An 18,273-nucleotide genomic window follows, 5' to 3' on the forward strand; every position below is an offset into this window, starting at 1 on the left:
CAGAGTTGTTTTATTAATATTTCCTGTTCTACACTTTGTTAGTGTTTAGCCCCTAATATATAATGATGTTTTATGTTACTTCATTCAATAGTCCTATCTTGAAATTGCTCCCAATTATTAACTTGATTTCCTTGTATCTTGGCCCCGAAAATGTAATGAATGTCTTATGTTTTTTAGTAGTTTTATAGTTCTTTCATGAAATCACTCTTATTTTATTAGCTTTATATTTGATCTGTGAGCCCTCTCGTCGTAGTGAAATCCATTTTCTCACAAATTTTGGTTAAATCTACCTTGTTTTAATACAATTTCTTAGTATAGAGAAAGCAACCATGATAAATGTTTATATGATACCTTGCTGTAAAATATCAACCACCCCTAGCTCCTGTCTTTTTCCTGTGAACATTTCTTTTCATTTGTTTTCGTGCATTTAGAAGATATGCTTTATGATTTTTTTCGGGTCTCAGAGTATTGCATGGAAAAATATTATTACAGAAGGGACTGCAACAGAATCAGATGAAGAAATTGAAAGCCAAGACGGCGTGGATGGAGAAACAGATGAAGATGATGACACATTTTTTGACACAAAGGAATTTTTATCATCGCATTCTATGAGAAGCATGAGTTCTGGATACACACAAAGATCAGTAGATCCATGTGAGGAGGTTCTAGATGATAAGCGGTTTCTTCACTCAGCTTCTGTGAATGGCATAGATGCAGACATAGAAATGATTGGACTCAATTATCCTCATGTGGAAAGGAGAAAGAAGTTGCCTGAACCACTGGAAAAGGAGAAAGCAGTTGGTCTCTGGTCAATTATAAAAGACAATATTGGAAAGGATCTTTCTGGAGTTTGTCTTCCAGTGTACTTTAATGAGCCACTTTCTTCTTTGCAAAAATGCTTTGAAGATTTGGAATATTCATACCTGATTGACCAAGCGTCGGAATGGGGAAAACGGGTAATCTCTTTTGGCTTTTTATATTATGCTATTTATAGGCCTTTTCATTCAGCTTGTGTTTGTATTTACATAATCTCTTTGTATCATTTACTTTTTGGAGGCATCTAGCTATAGTACAGTTGTTAGCATGATCAGTGAACTTCAAATTGTTGTTAGCATGATTGTGCATTCTCATTTTGAATGCATGTTTTCTGTCACATAGATACTAGGATCTTTACTGTGATGCATTCCTTCTCTTCAGACATGATGCCCGTGAAATAGAAGAGTCCCAATGATGGCTTTCTTATTTGTGAATTGTAAATTTATGACCTACTCAATTTAGGTTACGTGATGTTCTGTTGCCATGGTAAAAAATGGGGCATTATGGTATTAAATACTATAATGAGTCTTAAAAGGGTGTACAAATTTTGTTGCCATGGTAAAAAATGGGGCATTATGGTATTAAATACTCTAACGAGTCTTAAAGGGGTGTGCAAAGATATTGAGTGGCTTCTGCTGGTAATCATTTTTCCTTAATTGACATTATGAAAATAATGCAACCTTCACCTACTCTGTTTATCTAAACATTTTTCCTTAGGTGCTACATGATACCAAGTATGACAAAGTAGTCTGGATTTTTTCAAAACTGCTGATTCCTAAATTCTAAGTCTACAGCAAGGGAAGAAACATTGTCAATCTGTCTTTCATCTTTTAGGCCCCCTTTGTGTTTTCGAAGCTTGTGCTGTCAATTTGATTCTTTCTTGTATACTGTTGCTACACTGTTTGTGTTTGTTTTTTCTCAATGTTGTCTTGGTATCCACTAATTATGCTTTCCTGCCAATTGAGATCTTAGGGAAATCTAGCAGAAAAGCTTTCTTCGTGTGTAAGACTAATTAGTTCATTGTTTATTTTTAAATACTTTCTTTTCAGGATGAACTTAACATAGCCATAGCTTTCAATGGGTACAACAACTACATAACACATCTGTACTCAAATAATTTATGCAATAATGAATTGTAAAATGGAAAGAGAGTACAATGGCGAATGATAATATGGAAAGAGGAACACTGCAATGGGAAGTGTTGCCACAAAATCTAGCAGGCCCAGTGCAAAACCTCACCAGGCGGGGCCAGACCTTATGTCAACAAGAGAAAGAGTTGCCACTGTTATCTCAACAACCTTTCCCCTGCTCTTTAGTGGTATGAGCACAAGGGAGGCTTCCCTAGATCACCTAAAGGATATTCTAATGCTATGGTTCAAGGTGCTAGATATTAGGTCTGTAATATTGGATAGAGTATCAGCACAACCTAGAAAGGTGTAGATATTGTATACCACAATTCAAGTACTCAATTCCTTGAACATGGGTATGGCGGTTATATGTTAGGGTTTGAATTATTTGAAGTGATAAAGTGCACAATGTCATATAGCAGCCAAAGAAAAGGCTTTTCAAGGATAATCATCAAGAAGGAACAAAGGCTTCGGGTTTCTTAGCAAACCATAAAGGCAGAAGGATTTTCTTTAGTTGATAATTACTTGTAATATCTTTGAATTCTTTGTATCTTTCTTATGTTCTTCTTTTATCTTAGGTCATCAAGCAATTATCAAAAACAAAATATGAAGATTAGGGACACCAAATGTAGGCGGACAGCCAGGGCTAAAACTCCTATATAGGGGAAAACCTAGTCAAGAACTCTTCCTTCAGTGATTCAAATTGAGATGGACCAAGACCCTAGACCAACAAACTTTCCTCTTCCACCAAGTCAACTTTCCAAGATGACATAGTAGTCTCTTCTTAACCAGCGGCTCCAACCCAACAATAATCCAAAAATTCAACTTCCCAATTGTAGTATTTCGACCTCCTGCAGCAGAATTTCGGCCTCCCAGTTACTACAAAATTTCGGCTCCCTTTCCAGCAGTTGCACAACTTCACATGTGTGGGAAAGAGAGAAAATTTCGATTTTTATGCTTGAAAGAGTCCTCCTTCGCTATCCTTCTTCTCCTTCTTCCTTGAATTTCGCACTTTTTCTTGGCCCAGTTATTGCAGATCGAACTTGTTGTGTGTGTGTGACAAATGAGGTCGAGTTGTTGCCTTTATATAGTGATTATGTTGCCCAATTTTAGGCTAACTTGTCTAGTTTTGAGGCCGACTTGGTGGAGGAGGCCTAGAAGACTAATTTTAATATAAAATAAATTTCTTTCTTGACAAATAATTCCCAAGAAGGGTTCTTTACATTATGATATGGACAAGGACACTTGAAACAAACCCTAGAAACTTGCAATGGAGGATTTGACCTAAAAATAATTGACCCAAGCATGAAACCCATGCTTTAATAAGTCAATTTTATTTTCCTTCTTTTGACAAATACATTATATTGTGACTTAAATACATTTATGAAGACCGAACCTAGTTACATTCTTCAACACTCCCTCTTAACTAGGGAGGTATTCATAATTACAACTATATAGAGGTACATGGAAGATCTCCAAAATGAACTACGAAGAGTTCAGACACACTCAGTGCCATAGACTAGATGCCTGACCAGGGTTATCTATCCAGGTGGGACTAAGATGGAATAAAGCTTTCAGTCAGTCTAGGTACCATTAGGTTACTAACCATCAACCCAGGGATCTAGGTGCGTATCCAAGTTCAGAGCTCCAAGACTAATGCCACCATCCCTCTTCGGGATCTAGAGATCAACACACAGGGCGAGCAAATGTCCTCCCAAGCATCCACCATTAGATGCTTCAACTCTCCCTAATAAACTAGATATATCCATTTGTCCAAGCATGCTTCCAAAGTGTTTCAACCTTCTTGTGGAGAGATTTACCTGTACAATCACAACCCCAATTAGTAATAAACTTTCAAAGATACAAACACGTAAACACAAACCTTTGAGTTCTCGATGCTACTTATATCATCAGCAAGTTATCCAAATACATCTTGTCAGAAGCTTTCTTCTACCACTTCTTTAGCAGTACCAAATATAGCCTTAGTACTTCTCAAGTCTTGTGTTTGCAACTTCATGAATGATGGACATATTTTAACCTTTTGTTAGGATTATTGTTAAGACTTGAAGCAACTCAATCAGGGTAACGAACTCTTACTCTGGATTCCACAAAGCCTTAAGATATTAGCAATTTAATCAAATAACAATTCTACTATGCATGTTAGATTCTACTAGGGCTTGTTGCAAACCCTAGATATCAAAACTAGAACATATTAATAATATCATCAAATTCTAGGTTATCAAACTTTACCAACCATTGTTACAAACTCTAGAATTCATGGACTAAACCATGAGCAATGACAAATAGGTCAGCATATATACATATCTAGGATTTTATAATCATGTACTAACGAATCACAACACTATCTACTAGGTAATCCTAAGACACAGACATTAATATATTAAAGTTAGACATATAATAATTTTTGACAAGACTAGGGTTTCAATCAAATAGACGAATACACACCTAAGGTTTTATCCCTAGAATCTTACTATAGACATCACAAGGGTTTTTCTCATAAACCCTAATTTATCAAACCCTAAGGATCTAGGGTTTCATTTAAACATTAACAACAAACCCTAAAGGACTAGGGTTTCTATTATAACAATACCAAAACTCTAAACATTAAGAAAATAGGATTTCTAGACTTCATCATCAACCCTAAGTAGATTGGGGTTTTATAAATATAGACATACCCTTAGGTTAGGGTTTTATAGAGAAACTTTTAGGGTTCCATACGAATGATCAAAATATAATGAGGGTAGATTCAATCTGATGATTAATCAAACAAGAATCTCTTACGATTCAAAACCCTAGACATAACGATGTTAGTAATGTAGAGCAAAATTTAAAAGAACAATGACCGTACCTTTATATGAAGAGAACTTTGTAACAAAGCTTATAGGCTAAGACATGTGAAAATTCCTATACTCAAGAAACCCCTACTGCAGCAAAAATGAATTTACTTCTCCTACTTGATTTTAATATACATTATCAAGTTATTTTCTGAAAAATACTGAAGTAAATTACTTCTACAGCCTATGCCAATTTAACTTGATTACATGAAACAAGAAACTGAGTAAAGAACAACATACATAAGACACCATTATATTTGGACAAAATAGTCCTCGGAAAAATCCAATGCAGGAAAACCGGTGCAACAACTTTGAGGGTTTTATATTATTAAGCAGTAGTTCTGAATAAAATGTTGGATGCCCTCCCGACAATCCAGTTACAAAGAAAAATATAATGGCAGAAAACTGAGTGAGATTACCTCACTTCACCCGGCAATTTTCGGTTGGTCCGAGAACAGAACTAGCAAATCCCCGACTATCTTTGTGTTGTCCCTGCGTAGGCTTGCATCAGCCTCAGAGGCTCTGCGTCAACCCTGTGCTGTCTCTTCTACCTCTTGGAGCTTCTGCATCAACCTCTCCCGGCTGTTCTGGCAGCTCCCCGACAGTTCCAGATTTTTGCGTGAAGGCAACTTCCCTTCTGTGCTGGCCCTTCTGGCTCTGCGTCAAGCTTGCGTGGGTCTAGACTGGCTCAGCATCAGTCCCTCTAGGTGTTGTGTTGCCTCCATTGGTGGCTCTCCGCCTCTCTGCCCAGTATTCCTAAACTATCACTTGCCCTTTGCTACACAATGATCACTTAGTTTGAATTTCTCAGCTTCCTAGCCACATAAATTTCGAACTCTAGATCAATTCGTTCTCTCGGTGTGTTCCTGAATGAACCCCAAAGCCTCCTTCTTATACTTTTCTCATAGAGACTTCAACGACTGAGATTAAGTCTCCAAACAACAACTAAGATTAAAAACTTGACTTGATCCTCTTTCTAGAACATTCTCACCCGTATTTTGATTAATACCCATTAATACTTTAATTTTCCTAAGTTTAGACTTTAGGAACCCCGTTAAAAATATTAATTATTTTAATAAAATACAAGCTGGGTGAATTTCACCAAATGGTTTCTGGGTTCTTTAGAACTCATGTGCCTTAGCCTCTCCACCAATTTACATGGCTAAAGCACATCTGATGCTACCAAAAATTAACACTCCCTCTTAGCGAGAAATGTGCTCTAGCAATAATGTCCAACTGCATGCTGCTCTGTCTTTGAAGCATCTCCTTTTTGCGCTATTGCTGCCATCAACACTATGCTACTGCTGCTACTGTAATGCTGCCCATGACACTGCCACTGCCATTGCTGCATCTGTACTACAACTCCCTCTCAAATGTTGCATCTGCTATGCTGCTAGCATTACCACTACTAACACTGCATTTGTACTGCAACTCAGTTGCTGAGAGAAGCAACTGAAAAACACCCAAAATTACTGAACTAATTGTGTTCAACGTAATACCATGTGAATGTTGGAATCTGACTGCTACTAATCTTTGACCCTCTGAATCTTCTGCACTGTGTCATCTGCGTTGCTGCCAACCTTGCTTTGCACTGATCAGTCTCTTGTCTCAGGCTATTGCATCTGTCTCTTCAACCAACCCATTGCATCTTCTGACACTAAGTACATCTCGCTACTACTGAATCTTGGGCTCCCGTAGTAAGGAATTGATCCAAGAGGTGGGTTCCTCAAGGATCTTGCCCACATGTAGTCCTCTCGACTATAGTTCTATATCGCCCCATGTCACTCTTGGAGATGTGTGGGCACTCATGGAAAACTCATCTTCGTCAAGTTTTGTTGGAGCAACCTTAGGATCATGTTTCTCATCCTTATCCTTTTGCTTCAAAGGACACTGGGATGCAAAGTGGCCCATCTCGCCACATCTAAAACATTTCACCTTTGAAATGTCCTCCTTCCGTTTCTGCATCTGTTGTCCCTTTGATGCTAGAGCCGCGTTCTCCTCCTCCTCCTTGGTCTTTGTGCCACTCCCACTGCTGCCATTGAGGTTGACCTTAACCAGATCCCTCCTTAATTCTTCATGTTGAAGGGCTGCCCACATCTCCTCCCATGAAGGTAGTCTTTCCCTGCCCAATATACTTTGGACGAAGATTTGCCATTCATCTGAGACTCTATTGAGGGTCGCCCTTACCATCGCGGTAGACTGAGGAGTAGACCCCACTGCAGCAAGCTAGTCTCTAGTGTCTTGAAAATAGGAGTTAACCCTTCTCCCTTCTGCATCAATGTCCGCTACAACTTTTGTTCTAAGTACATCTTCAGCTGTTTAGAAGAACCTTCATACAGTGAAGACAAAGCTTCCCACATTTCTCGGGTTGTATCTTTTCTCTGCAAGTGTGAGACCACATGATCTCGAACTCCATCGAGTATGTACGTCTTCGCCTTTGCCTGCTCGGCTTTGTACTTCTTCTTCTGATCATTGTCCATGGGAGCAACCACAACACTATTGACATAAGCTTCGAGATTGTACTCCTCCAGAATAGTTAATGTTCTGGTCTTCCATATGACATAGTTGGAAGCTCCTTCCCACCTGTCCTGATTTTTGAGCCCATGTGATGCCATCTCACCCAAACTGTCGAATTGACTCCTCTAGTCATTGCACAACACTGGTCTAGTGCCTGACAAGTGAAAAATTTGGACTTTTGGTGAGAAAAGTCCTTTGAGGAGAAAAATCCCCTTCTATGTGTCTTCGCTCTTTTCCGACGAATTTCTGCCTTGACAGAAACTGCACCCTTCAAGCACTATGCTGAGGCTCTGCGTTATGAAAATTCCTACACTCTTAAGGAACCCCTACTGCAACAAATCTGAATCTACTTCACCTACTTGATTTTTAAATTACATTCATCAAGTTCTTCTTCTGAATACTGAAGCAAATTACTTCTGCAGCCTACACTAATTAAATATTTGATCTCTTGAAACAGAACATAGAGCAAAGAACAAGATACAGAGGACACTCTTATTTTTGGACACAATAGTCCTCGGAAAAACCCTATGTGGGAAAACAGTGCAACAACTCTGAGGGTTTTATTATTATGCAGGAGAAATCTTTGAATACAAATCTAGGATGCTCATCTAGCAATCCTTTACAGAGAAAATACTAGCGGAAAATCTGAGTGAGTTTTGCCTCACTTGACCCGACAGAATTTCGGCTGATCCGACACAAGACTGGCTGACCCCGACTATTTTTGCATCACCTCTTCTGCCTTCTACGCCAGCTTTCCCGGCTGTTCCGACAATTTCCGATAGTTCCAGCTGTTTTGGCAGTTCCTGGCAGTTCCAGCTTCTGCCCTCTGCGTCAGCTTTCTTAGCTATTTTGGCATTTCCCCTCAGTTTCAGCTGTTCCCGACAGTTCTGACTTCAGCCCTCTGCGTCAGCGTTCCCAGTTGTTTCGACAGTTTTGGCTGTTCTTGGTAGTTCCGGCTTCTGCGTGACAGACAACTTTTCTGCTCTGCTGGCTCTCCCCGCCTCTCTGTTTGTATTCTCCGGAAAGTCCTTCTCTTGGATTCTCACTACCCATTTGTTGCAGAATGATCACTTAATTCAAAATCCTTAGCAAACCCTGCACTAGGAACCGAATTCTTGATCAATTCGTTCTCTCCGTGTGTGTTTTGAAATGAACCCCAAGTCTCCATTTTATACTTTTCTTAATGAGTCTTCAACGGTCGAGATTAAGTCTCTAATCAACAACTAAGATTAAAACATGACTTGATCCGCCTTCTAGATCATTCTCAACCATATTTTGATTAATACCCATTAATATTTTAATTTCCCTAAGTTTAGACTTAGGAACTCCATTAAAAATATTAATTATTTTAATAAAATACAATTCGGGTGGAATTTCACCAAACGGTTTTTGGGTTCTTTAGAACTCATGCACCTTAGCCTCTCCACCAATTTTCAAGGTTAGAGCACTTTTGATGCTACCAAAATCTAACACTCCCTCTTAGCAAGGAAACTGCTCTAGCAACAATGTCCACCTACATAATGCTCTGTTTTTGAAGCATCTCCTTTCTGCACTGCTGCTGCGACAAACACTGTGCTGCTGTTGCTACTGTACTACTGCCCATGACACTACCACTGCTGCATCTGTACTACAGCTCACTCTTAAACACTCCATCTGCTATGTTGCTAGCACTGCCACTGCTAACATTGCATCTGTACTGCAACCCAGTTGCTGAGAGAAGCAACTGAAAAATATCCAAAATTATCTGAATTTAATTGTGTTCAGCATAATACAATGAATGTTGGAATCTGACTGTTGTTGACCCTCTGAATCTTCTGCACTGCTGCTGACCTCTGCACTGTGCCATCTGCATTGCTGCCAACCTTGCTCTGCGCTGATCAATTTCTAGTTCCAAGCTATTGCATTTGTCCTCCAAACACTCCACTGCATCATTTGACACTAAGTCCATCTCGCCATTGTTGAATCTTGGGCTCCTGTAGCAAGGAATTGATCCAAGAGGTGGACTCCTCAAGGGTCCTACCCACATGTAGTCCTCTCGACTACAACTCAATATTGCCCCATCTCCATCCTAGAGATGCATAGGCACTCATGGCAAACTCATCCTCATCAATCTTTGCTGAAGCAGCCTTAGGATCATGTTTCTCATCCTTGTCCTTTTTCTTCAAAGGACACTGGGATGCATAGTGGCCCAACTCGCCACAACTAAAACATTTCACCTTCGAAATGTCCTTCTTTCGCTTCGGCTTCTGTTGTCCCTTCGACGCCAGTGCTGTGTTCTCCTCCTCCTTCATCTTTGTGCCACTCCCACTGCTGCCACTGAGGTTGACCTTCACTAGGTCCCTCCTTAACTCCTCCTGTTGAAGAGCCACCCACATCTTCTCCCATGAAGGTGGTTTTTCTCTGCCCAATATGCTTTGGACAAAAACTTTCCATTCATCCGAGACTCCATTCAGGGTTATCCGAGACTCCATTCAGGGTTATCCTCACCATCGCGATTGGCTGAGTGGACCCCACTGTAGCAAGTTGGTCTGTAGTGTACTGAAGATGCTGAGATAGAGGTTCGCCCCTTCTCCTTTCTGCATCAAAGTCCGCTGCAACTTCTACTCCAAATACATCTTCCGTTGTTTGGAAGAGACTTCATACAGAGAAGAAAAGGCTTCCCACATCTCTCAGGCTGTATCCTTTCCCTGCAAGTGTGAGACCACATGATCTCGAACTCCATCGAGAATGAGCCTCTTTTCCTTCCCCTGCTCGACTTTGTACTATTTCTTTTGGTTGTTGTCAGCAGTGAGTCAGTGACAACTACAACACTTTTGACATAGGCCTCAAGATCATATTCCTCCAGAACAACTAAGATTCTGGTCATCCATATGACATAATTGGAAGCACCTTCCAACTTGTCCTGATCTCTGAGCCCATGTGATGCCATCTCACCCAATTGTCGAATTGACTCATCTAGTCACGGCTTAGCACCATAGTTTTAAAAACCGCTCAGAAAAACCGGTAACCGGTCAAACCGGCCGGTTAGCTAGCTGGCCGGTCTGAACCGGCCTAAAAACCCGGTCAGACCCTTCATTTGCCCGATTTTTGGCCCTAACCGGTGAAAACCGGCCGGTTTAGGACAAAACCGGCCGGTTTGTAACAAACCGGCCGGTTTTGTCCTAAACCGGCCGGTTTTGTCCTAAACCGGCCGGTTTTAGGCACAACCACCATAAAGTTAAAAAAACATGTTTTTGACTGTGTTTGAGGGGTTTTGGGGGGGGACTAAGGGTGTTTCAACCCTAACAATGTTGGCAATTAATGGTAATGTTAAATTCTTAAAGTAAAAGTGACATTTCCTTTAATTTTCATTTTCATCCTTTTACTTAAATTTTTAACATTACCATGAAATGACTCAGGATGTTTGAGAGTGGTTTCGACCTCATTGGATTTCATATGGAGAAACTAGAATTTTAGATTTCACTCAAAATTCAGCAGACTTAATGGTTTTCAGGATTTCATGGTTTGGGGGTAAACAATAAATGCAATTAGAGCTCCAAATGATAAGAAAAACTCCTGATCTAGATCCCATTGTGTTGGACGATATTGATCCAACATCAGAATGGGTGGAGGAGACTGAAGAACCTGTGTTTGAGGCTGATTTTGATATCGACATGGCTTTGGCGGGGGATGAAGCAGATTATGTGGTGGCATCAGAACCAGGATCAATAGCGGCATCAAGGAAAGGCAAGGAACCAATGGAAGGCACTAGTCATGCAGGTCGACAAACTCGTGCTTCCATTAGGTCCACTTCTATTGTCATTGGTGGCATTGACACTGAGGTTGCAGATCAGGCTGAGGCATCCTCAGACTCTGAACCAGATGATGTCTATGTAGCTCCTGATGATGATCTTGTGTCTACTACTAGTAGTGGTAATGAACTTGATGATTGATCATGTGTATACTGTAGACTTGTAGTAGGCCAATGGCCTCATAGCTTGCAGCAATGTTTTTGGACTTTATAGGCCATTTAGAGCTTCATTTGTTATGTATTTTGCTATTTTGTTGATGATATGTATTGCACTCGGTGCCATTTTGATGTATTCACCTTTACATGGTATATAAATGAGCAAACTTTGCATATTTTGTCTCTATTGGCTTGGAATCATGGTTTTACATCTTAAAAATAGTTTTGTTTCATTAAAAATTAATTATTTAATGTATTTTTTTAAAACCGGTTCGTTTAGACCAAACCAGTGCCGGTTAGACCGGTTCCGGTCGGTAAACCGGTTCATTAGGTGGACCGGTCCGGTCACCGGTTCCGGTTTTAAAAACATTGCTTAGCACTACTCAGCTGCTCAGCAAGTGAGAAATTCGAACTTTCTGGCAGAAAGTTATCTGAGGAGAAAATTCCCCTTCTACATGTCTTCGTTCTTTTCCAACGGATTTTTGCCCCGGCAGAAACTGCGCCCTTCAAGGACTGCATTGAGGCTCTACGTCACTCCCTCTGCCTCTGCAAACTCATGAACTGGAAATCATACCTCTTTGTCGTCTCACTCAGAGAGAGATTTCCTCGGATCTGCTTCTTGGCAAGGACTGTGCAATCCCTTCAAGGGGATTTGAATTGCTTCCAAGTGCAGCTTTCGGCCTCACTGCTTAGCACTTGATCTGCTCTTCCTGTTTCAAAATCAATGCTCTGATACCATGTGAAAATTCCTACATTAAAGGAACCCCTACTGCAGCAAATCTGAATCTACTTCACCTACTTGATTTTTAAATTACATTCATCAAGTTATTCTTCTGAATACTAAAGCAAATTACTTCTGCAGCCTACACTAATTAAATATTTGATCTCATGAAACAGAAAACAGAGCAAAGAACAAGATACATAGGAAACACTTATTTTTGGAAACAATAGTCTCCGGAAAAACGCAATGCGGGAAAATAAGTGCAACAGTTCTGAGGGTTTATTATTATGCAAGAGAAATATCTAAATACAACTCTAGGATGCTCATCTAGCAATCCTTTACAAAGAAAATACTGGTGGAAAATCTGAGTGAGTTTACCTCACTTCACTCGATAGAATTTCGGCTGATCCGACACAAAATTGGCTAATCCCAGCTATTTCTGCGCTGGCTCTGCGTCAACCCTGTGTCACCTTCTCTGCCCTCTGTGTCGTCTCTCCCGGCTATTCTAACAATTCCCGGCAGTTCCAACAGTTCTCGATTCTGCATGACAGGTAGCTTTTCTGCGTCAACTCTCCCGTCTACTGCACTGCCTCTGCGTCAGCTCTTCTGACTGTTCTCGATAGTTCCGACAGTTTTGATAGTTCCCGGCAGTTTCAGCTATTCCTACAGTTCTGGATTTTGCATGACAGACAACTTTTCTGCGTCAGCTCTCTCGGCTACTACGCTGCTTCTCTGCAAGCTCTCTTTGCCTCTCTGTTCTGTATTTTTCGGAAAGTGCTTCTCCCAAATTCTCTCTACCCCTCAACTACAAGATCTCCTCAATCGATTTTCCTCCATACAACTTTCACCTCAGAAAATCGATTTCCTCAATCTCTCTATGTGTGTTTCCAAATGAACCCTAAACCTCCATTTTATACTTTTCCTATTGAGTCTTCAACGACCGAGATTAAGTCTCTAATCAACAGCTAATATTAAAACATGACTTGATTTGCCTTCTAGATCATTCTCACCCATATTTTGATTAATATTTTAATTTACCTAAGTTTAGACTTAGGAACTCCATTAAAAATATTAATTATTTTAATAAAATACAATCCAGGAGGAATTCCCCAAACGGTTTTTGGGTTCTTTAGAATGCATGTCGCTTAGCCTCTCCACCAATTTTCAAGGCTAGAGCACTTCCGATGCTACCAAAAGCTAACATCCCCTTCCATCTTGTGTTTACCTCTCTCTCTCTTAGACTTCTCTCCCTCTCTCACTCCTCTCCTTCTCTATCTCTTCATTCCTCCTCTCCCCTCTAATTTAGTTTATCTCCTTCAGTGCAAACAATCAAAGAGGATAAGAAATCACTATCTACACTGAAATCAATGCATCTAGTGCAAGGAATCATCTTCTTTCTCTCCCCCCTCCATCTATATCTATATCTCCCTCTTATCTCTCCCCCTCAACTCTCTCTCTTTCTCTCTCTCTCTCTCTCTTTTCCCTCCAACTCTATCACTGTCTCCCTCCCTTTCTGCTTCTCTCTCCTTCTTTCCCCCCCTTCTCTCCATCTCTCCTTTGTCTCTCTATCTCACCCCCAAGCATAAACATTCTCTCTCCATCTCTTCCTTGTCACTCCCTCTCTCTCTCCACTTTTCTCTCTCTATGTCTTTCTTCTTCCCTCCCTTTCTCTCCTTCCAACTCCATCTCTCTATCCCTCCCTCTCTCCTCCTTTCTCTCACTCCCTCTATCTCTCCACCTCTATCACTCTGTCTTTTTTCTTCCCTCCCATATATATCTAGAGTTAATATATCATTATAATATAAAAAAGTTTAATATTGTCTTAATTAAAAGTTATTAAGTTGAATAATATTAATATTAGATTTAATAATAATATTAATATGAATATTAATCTTTCAATATTAATATTAGATTTAATTGTGTTTTTTACATGGCATGATAACAAAATTTATAATAAAACTATATCAAATGAATATTTTCAAATATTACAACTTTGACGTGGAAATATTTGTATATAGAGATTTTAATATATCTATAGGATATGGTTTTCCTTTTAAAGATTCATTTTACAAATAATTAATTAAAATAAATATTAAAAGATTTTAGAGCAAGATTTTGGATTCTTTGTGTTGAATTAACCTTTTTACTTTGATTTAAGAAATGATAGTGGCTTTAGTAAAGAGTAAAGATGTTTAAAATTTTACCTAATTTGGAATTTTAATGTGGTAAATTTTTTTGTTGAAGGTAAATTTATGATCTATTCAAATTCAAGTATATGATAAAAAAAACTATTAAATGCATGAGATAATTGTATTGTAATTTGTTTATCTAAAAGCATGAGATTATTGTATTGTAGTTTTTTTTTATTTATATGGTTATTTCATTTTTGTTTTGGGCCATCCTTAATTTGTTTTTTATTTTCATTATTATTATTTATTGGAGAGACGAACATAAACATTATTTAGATTTCTAATTTTTTATTTTTATGTTGGCCGACATTAGCTAAAATTTAACTTTGAGCATAGACATACTTACACATCGGGGTCATACTGGGCTGTAGAATGCGTCTCTCGACACAATGATTACATGGAATTACCGGATGGCCCTTCTATTGATGAGATGGAGAAAGATGTTGCTGATGATCCCATGGAGCCTATGGACCCTTTGGATCCTCCATGTGATCCCCCTGCCAAGAAGAGACTGTTAAAATTGGAAACTAGGGCCAAGCTCCATGTGGGTCATCTTATTTATGGCAGCTGATATTTTTCTTGGACTCCTCTCATCGAGCGGTGTAGGATTGATCTAAAGGTTACCCGATTCCGATAAGTATTCATGGAGATATGAATTTATTTGTGCTATGGGACAATTCGTCAAGGTTGGCCAGCAACCAAATAACCCCCACATGTGCTCAACGTTTTAGTATAAAAGGAGGTGACTTGACAGTTATTTGAACACACACTTCACTCTTGATTTCTCTCCACTTGTTTTTGGTTTTAGTGGAGGAGAAGTCTAAGAGGGGGAAGCCCTAGACATAGTAGGGAAGGAGCCTATGCTTGAAGTCTAAATGCTGTCCTAGATGCTCTACACATGACCTAAATCAAGGAAGACACAGTCTGCCCTAATCCAATACGCTGTCAAGGAAGACACAGTCATGTTGTGAAGGAGATAGCCCTAATCCTATAGTGCAAACTCGTTGGAGAGGAGGAAGGAATAACGTGGTGTTTTAGGGTTGCTTCTAGAGTTTGTTTGAAGACCGAATGGCTGTGAGGGGAGGCCGAGGCAACTCCCTAGAGGGCTGAGGCAAGGAGAGGCTGGTTCAACCTGCGTGGAGGTGTCTTGGGTGAAGAACTCTTGAAGGAAGGGCAGCGTATGGTGTTGTAGGTGGGCCGCAGGTCCTAACTCATCTTTGGAGGGCAGCATGGAGTTGTTGAGCGGATATCTATGCCCAGGTCAACAACCAAGGGTGCCAACATCTCTTCAAGAGTAGGCCACAACCAAGGAGGGACTGCTTTGGGACGTTTGAGGGTGGGCAAACCCTTAACAAGGTTGTTGCAGGCCTGTGGAAGCTTGTTGTAGCATGCTATAGGAATTGAGGGTAGGTCGAGGACTTTGTAAGGGCTAGACCCGCCCAGGATTACAGTGAAGGGTCTCAACCCCACTAGGAAGGGTAGCGGCATCACCTTTGAGCAAATCTGGGTGGAAAAGAAGGCTGGCAAAGGGACTATGATATGCCCTAACAAGGCCTAGTTTGCAGCAAACAAAAGACATCAAAACAATGAGCTAATGTATGTTATTTATGACATTTCTTGTAGGTGTTGGATCCTAGATGAGGATTAGATTTGGATTGTGTTAAGGCAGCCTGTGGAAGTCAATGAGATGAGGGAAGATCTCATGATTAGATGCCCTAGACTAGTGACAATTTCCACAGTGGTTGGGCAGCAAATTTGGAGTGAGAGTTTGTCGTGTATTGGGTCAAAGTGTTGACTATTGCATGGATCACAATCTATCTTGCTGCTGGGCTAGGCCATAGCCCATAGCCAGCAGCTAAGGTTGTATGGCAGCATGACTAAAGTAGTGTGGCAACATGACAAAAGTAATGGTGCATCATGGTATAGATCAGTGTTGCTGGACATGGTGCAGCATTGGTACAACAATGGGACAACAATGATACATGCTGCAGTACAATGATGGGTACAATTATGATTAGTGAAGCATGATGAAATGCAGCATAGTGATGATGGGTGCAGCATGGTGCAGCACATTGAGGTGCAGCATGATGATGAGGTGCAACATGGTGATGGAGTCACCTTGGAGAATCAGTTGAAGTAGCATGTCTTCAACTGATCTCATGTATCATCTTCTTAGAGATGATCTATGCTCTTATCTAGTTAAGTGAAAGTGTTGACTTTTGTTGAAAATGTACTCTCTCTCTCTCTCTCTGCTGAACTATTGAAGAACATATAAGAAGAATTGACCAAAGGTTTCCCCACATTGGGGTTTGTCCTTGGGTAGCGCCACATCTTCTGTCCTCTTGTCTTGGCTTGTCTTCTGCGATTTATGTTTATGTTCTATCTGCAATTTACTATTATGCTGATGTGATTGCTAATTTGGAGAAGTTATTGAGCTAACCGTGAAAATTGAAATAAATTGTTGTAAGCATAGAAGATACCTAAAATTAACATGGTATCAAAGGTGAGGTGAAGACAAAGCCCAAGCAAGAGTGAAAGAGCAATCACCGAAGACAGTTGGGAAAGGACAAAAGGCTCAATGGGTTCCTCATCCCTCTTCAAATTCACCAAGGGTGAAATCCAAGTGGAGAATATTATCAGAATGGTGCAGTGGAAGCCTTTGATGGCCTACCTAAAGATCACTTCAAAGGGAAGTCTGGATCCAAGGGTGGAAGGAATGACAGATGCCTTGCTTGCAATAAGTTCGCCCGTTATGCGATGGAGTGTCCAAATGGTAGGGACACATTACTTGATGTTGATAAAAATCATTCCAGGGACATCTTCAATGATCAGAGGAATGACAGATAACGCAGGTCATCAAGGAAATAGCCGACTCTTCAAAAAAAGCAAGGAACCCTAGGTATGAAGAATCAAATGTTGTTTTCTGATAAGATAAAGAAGCATTATCTTATATTGGCCCTCTCCTTCAGACTCTTTGGGAATCTGGGTTATTGATTATAGTGCTTCAAGGCGCTTCATCGGATAGAAGGGTGCTCTCTCTAATTTGGTAGAGATGGAAACAATCATGGGACTATACTTGGAGTCAATGCCACCTATCCCGGAGAGGGTGTAGGGAATGTTACCTCTCAATTGAAAGAGGGTAACTTGATTCACTTAAAAGAAGATCTTTATGTACCTAATCGCAAGAAGAACCTGGTTTCTATTTCGGCAATGAAAGTCAAAGGTTTCATGGTGGCATTCATCGATGGAAAGCTACGTGTTTGAAAATAGAATTTTCAAAGATGCTTTTATCCTTGAGTTCAAGATTGGAAATTTGTATCAAGTTCCAGGAAGTCCATTGCGGACCATGTCAGTTGACACATCTCATTTATAGCACCAAAGGTCTACTTATTATGGGACCCTACCTGATGTGAGTCAGATGGTGACAGGGATGCTTGAATTCAAGAAGAGCATGAAGGTACATGTCTGAGATGTATCGAAGGAAAATCTTACAAGGGGACCATTCCACTCATGTAGCAGGTCCACAGGTTTGGAACAACCCAAGGGGTTTGAGATCATGATCAAGAATCTCATGTATTCAGGTTGAAGAAAGCTCTCTATGATTTAGAGCTAACATCCCGGGCTTGATATGGGAGGATTGATAGCTGTTTGATGAAGCTGACATTCACTAGAAGTGAAGTCAATCCAAACCTTTGCTTGAAGGTTGTGGATGGTAGACCTCTCATACTGGCACCTTCTGAGGACGACCTCTTTTTGACAGGTGAAAACCCTCTCATTTACAAAAGTAAGAGGGAGTTGAATTCCGGATTTGGAATGGTGAATTGCAAGCCCGTGACTACCTCGATGGAGCTTAACTTTCAGAATTTATGTGGTAGGGATGCCGGACCTAATTTGGGAAATTCCTTTGAGTTTCATAAACTCATTCTAGCATTGATGTTCTTGGTGAACTCCCGTCCGAATATATGTTTTGCAGTTAGCATGTTTAGCTCATATATGGTTGAGCCTCACTGGATTGGTGCCAAGAATCTTTTGAGATATCTTCGGGGCACAATCTCTCATGGATTGAGATACTCTGCAGGAAATGTGAAGCTACATGATTATT

At 40.2% G+C, this 18,273-nt stretch overlaps 1 protein-coding gene across 1 annotated transcript in view; it reads left to right on the plus strand.

Moving 5' to 3' along the window:
- LOC149183914 (oxysterol-binding protein-related protein 1A-like) overlaps window positions 1-18,273 on the plus strand; it is a 223,242-nt gene that overhangs the window by 186,587 nt on the left and 18,382 nt on the right. Inside the window, exon 5 of the mRNA XM_089417309.1 lies at window positions 493-956. Within this exon, the coding sequence (XP_089273435.1) occupies window positions 493-956 (464 nt within the window). The remainder of the gene's footprint in view (window positions 1-492; window positions 957-18,273) is intronic.

Source organism: Pinus tabuliformis, chromosome 3_2 (assembly GCF_031772625.1).
Source record: "Pinus tabuliformis cultivar Carrire ecotype Pingquan chromosome 3_2, CPIR1, whole genome shotgun sequence".
Taxonomy (NCBI): domain Eukaryota; kingdom Viridiplantae; phylum Streptophyta; class Pinopsida; order Pinales; family Pinaceae; genus Pinus; species Pinus tabuliformis.